This window comes from Salvia splendens, chromosome 1 (assembly GCF_004379255.2).
Source record: "Salvia splendens isolate huo1 chromosome 1, SspV2, whole genome shotgun sequence".
NCBI lineage: Eukaryota > Viridiplantae > Streptophyta > Magnoliopsida > Lamiales > Lamiaceae > Salvia > Salvia splendens.
In genome coordinates this window covers 32,022,789-32,033,319 of record NC_056032.1, presented here as the reverse complement: position 1 = coordinate 32,033,319, position 10,531 = coordinate 32,022,789, and the positions used below count along the sequence as shown (strand labels likewise).

At 39.2% G+C, this 10,531-nt stretch overlaps 2 protein-coding genes and 1 long non-coding RNA gene across 3 annotated transcripts; 1 reads left to right on the top strand and 2 right to left on the bottom strand.

Moving 5' to 3' along the window:
• LOC121772300 (COBRA-like protein 6) lies at positions 1-2,240 on the top strand. Its single transcript, XM_042169375.1, has 6 exons — positions 1-37; positions 212-294; positions 408-861; positions 1,318-1,471; positions 1,604-1,869; positions 1,951-2,240. The coding sequence occupies exons 1-6, from the start codon at positions 1-3 to the stop codon at positions 2,238-2,240; spliced, it is 1,284 nt and encodes a 427-aa protein (XP_042025309.1).
• A 1,946-nt stretch (positions 2,241-4,186) lies between these two features.
• Positions 4,187-5,154, bottom strand: LOC121747290. Its single transcript, XR_006039177.1, has 2 exons — positions 4,933-5,154; positions 4,187-4,430 (listed from the first exon to the last, which is right to left on the bottom strand). It is a non-coding gene; the product is annotated as an uncharacterized LOC121747290 (long non-coding RNA).
• Positions 5,155-8,492: 3,338 nt separating this feature from the next.
• LOC121772226 lies at positions 8,493-9,989 on the bottom strand. Its single transcript, XM_042169270.1, has 2 exons — positions 9,114-9,989; positions 8,493-9,032 (listed from the first exon to the last, which is right to left on the bottom strand). The coding sequence occupies exons 1-2, from the start codon at positions 9,987-9,989 to the stop codon at positions 8,493-8,495; spliced, it is 1,416 nt and encodes a 471-aa protein (XP_042025204.1).
• Between the last annotated feature and the right edge of the window lie 542 nt (positions 9,990-10,531).

Sequence of the window (10,531 nt, the reverse complement as noted above, 5' to 3'; positions counted from 1 at the left end):
ATGTTGTATTTGTATGTGAGGTGTGAGATTAATGGAGGTAATCCCATGTTGGTTTGTTATGAAGCACAAATTATTAGATATAATCTTGGTGATTAGTTTATTATGGTGTGCGCGATTCATTTCACCAACATGTGAGATTTAATTTTTATGATGTTAGCAAATTTAATTGGTAATTAAGCAGTTATGATAGCGAGTTTCAGTTGAAATGCAGATGCTTATGATCCATTAGATCCCAATGGCAACATCACTATCAGATGGGATGTCTTGCAGGAAAACGACGACTCCTCAAGAGATGTACGTATCGTTGTTTGTTGTTCGATAGGGTAGATAATTCGGCCTAAAATGCGTGTTTTTTTTAATCATAAATAATTTGTCATATCTATCTTCCCTATCGAACGACTTGACAGATAAGAATATCGATAGTGAACTACCAGCTATTCCGGCAAATTGAGGAGCCGGGATGGAAGCTAAGCTGGAGATGGGGAGGAAGCGAAGTAATATGGAATATGTTCGGGGCAGAGGCGACGGAACAGGGGAACTGCTCCTTCTTCAGAGGCAAAGTTGCGCCACATTGCTGCGAAAAGGAGCCCGTCATCATAGACCTTCTGCCCGCTGCACCTTACTCCATGCAGGTCGCCAACTGCTGCAGAGCCGGAATCCTCACATCCATCACTCAGCATCCCAACAAATACATCTCCGCTTTCCTCATGCACGTTGGGATTGCAGAACCCAGCGACACGCCACCTGGGATGCCAACCGCCTTCTCCATTGGCGTCCCGGGATACACCTGTGGCGAGGCCTTTCAAGTCCCGCCCACCAAATTCACTAAAGATCAAGGCCGGAGAACCACTCAGGCATTTGGTATCTACTTATGTCTTTTTCATTTTTTTTTTGTTCTCTTTCTTGTCATTTTTTTTAAAGGATATTAGCATCTAATATCATGAAACTTTCAAAAAGTTGGGTTTTTCTCACAAACTTTAAAATTGGCAAATAATATCACGACTTTATCCTGAGTTTGTTTTTTTCCACGAATGAAAAAATTCATGTTATTTTAATAGATTGAAGAATAATTTTGGAGGATGTGCTTCAAGAAAAACTATCTTCAAAGATTGAAAAACTTAAAGCTAGAAAAAATGCATATCATAATATTATTTGTGGAAATTTTTTCATTCGTGGGAAAAAACAAACTCGGGGTAAAGTTTGTGATATTTTTTGCGAATTTTAAAGTACGTGGAAAAAACCCAACTTTTTTAAAGTTTCATGATATTAGATGCCAATATCCCTTTTAAAAAATTACTATGTTGTTGTTTGTTGCAGCAACGTGGAATGTCACTTGTTCGTATTCGCAGTTTCGTGCATCGCTTGCACCAAAATGTTGCGTTTCCTTATCGGCTTTCTACAATGAGACCATCGTCAAGTGTCCAATGTGTAGCTGTGCTTGCCATGATCAACCTAAATCTCAATGTGTCATGTAACCCTTTTTCAATGTGTCATGTAACCCTTTTTCAATGTGTCACAATATTTTTCCTATGAATTGTATAAATTCCGAAAACACTGAGTAATAATTATGATAGGATTTACTACATATTATTTGAATGAGCAGGGCAGGGGCGTCGGGTCCTACAATGCTGCAGCTAAGTCGGAACGAGCCGGTGGTGCAGTGCACGAACCACATGTGCCCGATAATGGTGCATTGGCACATCAAGCAGAGCTACACGCATTATTGGAGGGTGAAAGTCACAGTGACAAATCTAAATTATATTAGGAATTATAGCGACTGGAATTTGGTGGTGATGCACCCTAATCTCAGAAGTGTTGAACAAGTCTTCAGCTTCAATTATAAGCCTCTCAATGTTTATGAAAACACAAGTCAGTATTTCAATCTCAATATCTCTCAATACTTGTTACCAATTGAGATTATATTCACTCTCTTTTTCATTGAATTTTCAGATGATAGTGGGGTTTTTTATGGGATTCAAAATTACAACGACAGACTTCTGCAGTTAGGGAAGAATGGGAATGTACAAACAGAAATATTGATGCATAAAGATAGAGACTTTACATTTAAGGAAGGGTGGGGATTTCCTAGGAAGATTTCGTTTAACGGTCAAGATTGTGTGATGCCATCGCCGGATGATTATCCGAGGCTTCCCAATGTCGCCGGCTCGTTTCAGGCACAACCACCCTCTATGCTTCTTTTGTTGCTTCTCATTAATGTTTTTATTCATATGTTGATATAATTTAAATTTTATGTTTGTATTGAATGTGATTTCATTGATGGGTGGGAATAAATGTAGTTTGATACTACTCTCGGAATACAATGACAGTTTATTTTTGTTCCACCACAAAAAATAAAATAAAATAAAATAAAATAGAATAAAACCGTAGGTCACAATATATGATCGATGATGAAGTTTGCCTTTTGATTTGGATATGCCATTTTTGGATGCGACGGTGCATAGCGCCTAGCCTTTGAAAATATGCAAAGAGACATCACTGATTCCCCTAGATGTTACTGTGTGCACTAGAAATGAAAAAATTGCCCTAGTGCATGGAGACACTTCTTCACCAACGGCTCATATCCAACTATCATCCTCGAAGGAACTATTGACCATAGTTTATACTCTAGCATGCATTCTTTGATGTGACGGGATCTAACAATAACATAAGAGCATCCGCAGCGGTGGCGAAAGACGCCACCGCCGTCCGCGCCGTTGGCAAGGCGCAGGACCGCCGCCGCTGCAGCCGCGCCGCTGGCACGGCGCTGCTCGATGTATCGAGCACGTCCGTGCCAGCGGACGCACACGTGGCGCGCTCCCATTCGTCAACGGCATAGCCGTTGTGTTTAAACTTTTTTTTATTTTTTTTTTTAAAAATCGGTATTTAATTATAAATAATGCTAAAAAATAAAAAAAAATATTTTCCAAATCCCAAAAATATGGCCGTTTTTTTCCCGTTTTTTCTGAATTTTTTTGATTTTTTTTTATTTTTTTTTCCCCAAAATCATCTATAAATACACACATTCATCATCCATTTATCACATCAAATCATCTCTCATTCATCTCTCATTCATAATTCTCATACAAACTATCAACACATTCATCCCCCACTCAAAATCTCAAATGGATTTCACCCATTTGGCATGCATATTTCGGCGTTGCTGGATCCAACAACGACTTGAATGTGCTATATTCGTCACCACTCTTCAATGATGTGATGAATGGTGTAGCACCGGCGATCGACTTCACCATCAACGGAAATATATACCGCATGGGTTACTATACCGCATACGACGGTTGGCCAGAGGATCGAGACAAGACACACAATGCGCGATACTCGAATCCACAATCAACTACAAGAAGACCTAATCAACCACATGTGGGCGAAATTCGGCAACGAGTAGTGTCATTTTTAATTTTTAGGATTTTAATTATGTAATTTTTAATTTTTAGGATTTTAATTATGTAATTTTTAATTTTTAGGATTTTAATTATGCAATGTTTAATTTTATTTGTCATTTGTAATATTTATTGTGGGTTTTAAATGAATTTTAATATTATGGAAATGTTTTTGTGTAATTGAATTTTATATTAATTGTGCTCGTCCTTGCGGAAGAGCACAGTTGTGGGTGTTGTGCTCTTGCCAGAGAGCAGGCATGAATAGTACCGCCCGGGCCCACAACCGTGCCGCTGGCAAGAGCACGGTTGTGGATGCTCTAAACATCAACTATCACCTATCTTGAACGAGGTATGCAAAATTGTCACATGGGTTGAGCCTACCCAAGCCTGCCTCAGGCCGGATAATTTGGAACCCTACCTGGCCCAGTTCTACAGTTGAAGCAGGCTTGGTTGGTCTAGGTTTCTTTCTAAATATTGGGGCCTAGCCTAGCCCAAGCCCACTTGGTAAGTGGGGTGGGATGGGATGTGCAGAAAATCGATTTTTTTTCATGCACTTTAAAAAAAATACCATTTGTCCCTTTAAATCTAACTCATATTTCTTCTTTTCGGAAGGTCCCAACAAAATTATCATACATCCACTAAACTTTTGAAAAAAATCAAATAAAATCTAAGAAATTAAATCAATAAAAGCTAAACAAATCCTAATTAATTAAGAATAAAAATAAGTATGCATATCAGAATTGATATGTTCAAAATTATCTTCAATGTAATTATATATGTGAGCAAGATAAAACAATAGGTTCTTATTTAAGGTCTCCTGCCGTTTGGACAAGCGCAGTTCACATTTGATGGACTAAATATATAAGGACTGATTAAAAAACATGAATAAGTTCGTAAATCTTAGCACTGATAAGCAACCAACTCCATTAATTTGTCTGAGCTCACTCAAACCTCGCCGTCCCACAGTTCTTCAACTGTTCTGTACTGGCTGAGTGTTTCGTGGACAGCAAAAGTGCCTCTAACCAATCTTGCCTGCAACATCAAGAAAACAACGATGATTTATGTTATTACATGCCATGTAAGGTATTCAAACAAGAAGGATCCAATAAACCAAGGAAAAATATTTACGGCACATAACATATACAAGTTCTAGAATCTAGAGATGGATCTGGTTTACACTATAGATATGAAGTGAGATGAAATTCATAAGATGCATAGGAGAAATTCAGGTCACTCTGAAGCAATAAATGTTTGAACAACAGACTATTGCCAAATCCAGTATCAAACAAAATATACAAATATGTGAATTATATAGAAGTTGACCAGAAATTTGAGAACTTGCCTGCTCGATTTCAGAGAATTTGGAAAATAAGTCATCCGCTATAGAATTAGGGTTTAGGCATCTCAATAAGTAATTGAAGTCAAATAAAGCATAGTAGTTCTATAATGAATAAAATATCAGCCCCACAAATCTACAAAGGGAAGAAAACTTGAACAAGTATGAACAATCAAATTAATTAAGAAATCCACTCACAGATAAGTGAATTCCTTTGGATTTACAAAATTCTCTCAATTTGGCCTGCTGCCATGAAGGATGGCATTCCACTTGATTGACAGCAGGAGGAATACTGGCTACATCCAACAGATCACCCAACTTTTTCACGGAGAAGTTGCTAACCCAATAGCTCTGGCCTTACCAGAATCATATAGCGCTTCCATCGCCTTCCATGTGCCAGGAATATCAGTAGGTATAAGGTTTTCGGGAGCAAAGCCAACAGATTGATTATCTGCAAATGAACAAGTTTGATTATCAACTCTAAGAAGCACATACACTGATTATTCTGTTGATATATAACAATGGATCCAAACACCCCATTTGCTTCAGTAAGGAATGGATTGAACTTAAAAATTTAACTTACGAGCTACAAATCAACATAGTCAAGCTGCAATTCTTCCAGCGTTTTGTTCAGTCCAACAGGTACATCTTCAGGAGCATGGTCTCTAGACCTGCAGTATTTATAAGAGAGTTTAATTAAAATAAATTGGTTCATCTTTCGCATTAATAACAGACTTAATCAAGAATATACCAGTCCACCATCTCATATCATATAAAAAAGAAACAAATCCCAAAAATATTATTTATCTGAACATACACTTACCAGAGTTTAGAGGTAATAAACAAATCTTCCCTCTTTACAACTCCAACATCAAACAGCTTCTTCAGAACCAACCCAATCTGAGAAGGAAATAACTCACACAGATAATTAATTTCTTTCATCTGACTCATGTACGTTACAGTATTCTATATTAGAATAAGTACTCTTGAACAGAAAGGGATCATGCCTACATGTCTCAATACGAGCATATAAGACTATGTCAAAGCATGGGTATTTATTTTCTATGTTTCTTCAAAGTAAATTTTTGTTTAGGAGCGAGTAGAGTTATAGTGACAAGCAAGGACCACGTCCTTAACATAATGCTTATACTACATTTTAGAAGCAAAATTCTCACAAATGATGTCCATCATTATTTGCCTACCAGTCTACCACCATTAACTGCAGCACAGTTCTTTACCCTTGACTTGAATAAAAGCTGATCATGATTCTTAAATATGCTGCAGAAAAAAATTTCATTACCTCCTCATTGTTATAAGCTCGAGCACAGTCAATGTGACGGTATCCATTCTGCAAACAGAAATTGCTAGACATTAAAGAAGGGTATGGAGGAGCATAATTTTGCTCCCCTGCTGCTAATTTGGGGCACCTCCTCTGAATTGTGACTATGGAGGAGCATAATTTTGCTCAAACCTGTGCCAACATTTTGCTGCAGTGTGCCCTGGCTTATCACACAACTGACAGATCACTTTGTTGTTTCCCCTGTCAAAACCTCTTCAACATCTTCCTCCTCTCTGGTTTCTTGATCCTCCTCTTCCACCTGCTGAATCAAACTTGGAATTGTATGGAGTAAAATCCCTTTTCTGGTTTGATTGTTGCACCAGATTCAGATCAGGTGCCCAACAGATGAAAAGAAGATATACTTTGCGCAACGTCAGGAGGCAGAGCGCAAGGATGTGGAGCGGGCATTTGGAGTGCTACAGGGTTGATAGGCTGCAGTGAAGGGTCCCGCACGACTGTGGTATGTTGACAACATCGCCAACATCATGTACGCATGCATTATCATGCACAACATGATTGTCGAAGATGAAGGTCCAGCACTAACTGAGTGGACCAACGAGGACGCTGATGCTGCGGGTTCAAGCCACGGCGTGGCCACTGGCAATGTCCGCATGGGGATACCCCACGACGATGTCGATCAAGTCCGTACATTCGCCGACAAGCGCCAAAAACAAGCCCATGTTCGACTCCATAACGATATTATTGAAGAAGTATGATAACGGAGGGGTCGTTGTTGATGTGGGGGTGAAGCATTATTGAAATGTATTTTTTTAATTTGGTGAAACGTATTCTTTTTATTAATGGAATATTTTTCCCTATTTGTGTCGACTATTTAATTACGTAAATTTCTTACTTCCGAAAATTGTTTAATTTGTGAATTTGTAATTGTGAGAATTTCTTCGGGAATTCCACCACTGTGCAGTGAGAATTCCTTATGACGTGGCAGGAGGTGTTTTTGGGAATTCCGCGGGAAATTCCGCTGGGAATTCGCACCATTGTGGATGCTCTAAAATCCAACTTCCGACTATAGGACTACCGATACATAGCAAAGAATAATACTCCCTCCGTCCCCCAATTTGAGTCACTCTTTTCCATTTCGGGCTGTCCCCGAATAAGAGTCACTCTTCTCACTTACCATTTTTAGACATCAAAATTATCCCTAATGTTTAGCAAATTTTACAAAAACTGCCATTATGTACATTAAAAAAAAGGCAAATTGAAAACCCATTAGGGTTTGAGTCAACTCCCTCTCACTCTCGATTCATTCTACCTCCTTCACTCTCTCTCATTCATCCACTCTCTCTCATTAATCCTCTCCCCCTCCGCCTCACTCACTCTCCCCCTCCGCCTCCCTCCGAATATGGACAGTATCGTCCCTGAAACACCGATGGACTGGGTCGTCCGACGCTCTCGACGGATCTGAAACCGAAGATCCGTCCGACGCTCTCAACGGATCTGAAACCGAAGCTCCGGCTAACGGTTTCGACAGATCTGAAACTCAGCCTCCGTCCGAGGGCGTCTACGGTTCTGAAATTCTACCTCCGTCCCCATTAATCGACGGATCTGAAACTCAGGTGGAGGATCGGAGTTTGGTTGGAGGTTGCTACTTTCGTGCTGCAGAGCGCGGTATTGTGTTTAATTCTGGTTAGATTTAGTTGAAATTGTTCAATGGCAGACCGTTCTTTTTTCAATTCAAATATGCTGGAATTGTTTGTTTTCTTTGGAATTGTTTATTGTTGGAATTGTTGGAATTGTTTATTGTTGGAATTGTTGGAATTGTTCAATGGCACACTGTTCAATGGCAGATTTAGTTGGAATTGTTTGTTTTCTTTGCATTTGTTATTGTTGATCATACTTTTGTTTAGATGCTCTTTACTTACGTCGTGCACCCTTGGGTTCCAGGTCAGTGAATGGGGGCAGTTGATTGTTGCATTAAATCCAGATGAATATAAAAGAGATTGGTCTGATGCCTTATTTTTACAGGTTTGATATGCTCCTCTCTTCTCCATGCCCTGTGATGAAGCTTTTCTGAGTACTTAGCTCAGCCACCCCTTTGTATGGTTTGGAGGCTGTTGTAAGTGTAATGTGTTGCCCCTATGCCCTGTGATGAAGCTTTTCTGAGGGAAATGCAAAAAAAGCCACCCCCTATGAAGGGTTTGGAGGCTGATTTCAAGTGATAATACAACCTATAATCACTGATTACTGAATTACATTTACAGTGATGATGTTTACACAAAATGCAACCTATCTAGCTTAGTAAGCCACCCCCTATGAAGGGTTTGGAGGCTGATGCCATGTGATGAAATTTTTCTGATGGCAATAACAAAAAATGCAACATATGCACAAAAAAAGAGTTTACATCTTAAACACAAACATATGTTTGTGCTTATAATGTAAACTCTATCCCCTACTATTATGTCTAATACCCTAAAACATGGTTAAGATGCCCTATGTCATAGGTGTCTCCAGTGTTGTTTTCAGGCAGCTTTAGGTACTCCAAACTCTCTCTTACCAAACCCTCTTCAACTTGAAGTTGTAAGGGCAGCCCTCCTGTTCTTTGCAATCTGTCCTTGTTTAAGTGAGGGATGTTGTAGTCATTCTTCCCATGCACTTGTAGTATTGCTGTCAGACAGCTTTGTAGTGTGATAAATACTCTATTGAGTGTTTGTGGTGAGAGCTCTTCAAATGAGGTAAACACATTCCTCAGCAAGTCATCTACATTGGTGGCAATTTTGTCATCTTGAAGTGATTGTATTGCCCTAAAATACCCTAGATCTAACACATTTGTGTCTGGGGAGTTGGGTGGTTGGCTAATTAGATGGAATTCAAAACCATCAGTACTAGCAAGTGATTCAAACTGTTGATCAACAGCTCTTAGGTGAGGTTTGGCATTATCTTGCTGGATGAAAATCTTCTTACTTGCATTGGCTGGCCATTTGGCCTTGATTGTTGGTATAATCTGTGAGGGATATGTGTATGAGACTAAATGATGACATTAATCATGTCTGATAGCTTTAATAACAACAAAAAATTGGCTTACCTGGTTTAGAAGACAGGCTGTCACGACTTCCTTGTTGATGGATTGAATAGGTTTGGTCTCAATTGTCCCCTTTGGCCTGTTCTTAGACCTTCTTTGGGCTGATACTTCCTCTGTGAACGGGAATAGGCCTATTTTACCATCAAAAATGGTTTCACCATCACTACCAAACAGTGGCCTACTGACAGCAGCCATGAACATCACTTTAGTGATGGATCTCTTGGACTTACAGGACCTATATGGCACATCCTCATCCGGCAAAAGGTAATATCGATCTGATGTCTTTGTCATGTAGAACCATTTCTCATCAATATGAATTATGTTGTGCATTGAATGATAAAGAAGTTTACCTTCTTCTAATGTTGGCTGAATATGAGAAAGACACCATTTCATCCTTGCAAGTTTGTTGGCTTCAGTCAATGTAGGCTTGATAGCACTTGTATGCGGTTTTAACTGTCTACTCTTAATGAATCTACCAATTGTTGACTTGCTTACTTCCATCTTAGAAGCAACTTTCCTTATGGTTGATCTCTCAAGCATAGACAGGTTTCTAAACTTTTCTTCATCTAGCATAAGTTTATCTTTGTGTTGATAACCTGATGCTCTGCTCCTCATTATAACAGGTTCCCCTCTGTCCATTTGCTGCTTGCTGACCTTCCAAATTCTTAATGCTGTCCTTTTATGGATGCCAAATCTCTTGGCTGCCTCTGTAAATGAACCTCTTGGCAGCACTTCAGCCTTACTTTGCTGTAGAAGAAACTGCGCAATGAGGTTTTTTTCTTGGGCGGTCAAGGTTAATGAAACCCGGTGCCATCCACTCTGCCCTTGCTCCTGCTGCTCCTGATCATGGTGCTGCTCTCTGACCTCCTGACATTCCATTGCCCAGTGATGAAGATTTTCTGAGGGCTTTCAACAGTAAATAGCTTTATGGTTTTTGTTTTTGGTTGTTGGAAGTAGGAGTAGAAATGAATGTATTTATAGGAGTTGGTGGACTTTGTACAAATTCCCTCCATGCAATGAAATTTGCCTCCTAAAATTCCCTCCTTTTATTTTTGCCTCCAACTTTTGAATTTGATTTTCTGAGCAATCTGCTGTGTTTATACATGTTGTAAATGGATGTTCAATTTTTTTGCAGTAACAACTTTAATTAATCAAGAGTAGTAAATGGAATTTATTTAATCACTATACCATTATGTAATCCTCCAACATTTATTTGGTCATTTAATACTTCAAACAAATTTATTACACAAAAAGTCAAAGGGGCTCCACATTACACTACATACCTCCATTTATTACTCCACACTACACATTTAAACTCTTTCTTAAAACCCGTGCCGAGTCAAAGAGTGACTGGAAATGGGGGACGGAGGGAGTAAAATCCAACTTCCGCCGGGAGGTGTTTTTTTTTATGCTGCAATAAT

Excerpts from the sequence above, each read along its gene's own strand:
- LOC121772300 (XM_042169375.1), top strand. The coding sequence starts at position 1 with ATGTTGTATTTGTATGTGAGGTGTGAGATTAATGGAG. Across the intron at positions 38-211 it reads GAGGTGTGAGATTAATGGAG|ATGCTTATGATCCATTAGAT; the intron begins GTAATCCCATGT and ends GTTGAAATGCAG. Across the intron at positions 295-407 it reads ACGACGACTCCTCAAGAGAT|ATAAGAATATCGATAGTGAA; the intron begins GTACGTATCGTT and ends ACGACTTGACAG.
- LOC121772226 (XM_042169270.1), bottom strand. The coding sequence starts at position 9,989 with ATGGAATGTCAGGAGGTCAGAGAGCAGCACCATGATCAGGAGCAGCAG. Across the intron at positions 9,033-9,113 it reads CAGCCTGTCTTCTAAACCAG|ATTATACCAACAATCAAGGC; the intron begins GTAAGCCAATTT and ends TATCCCTCACAG.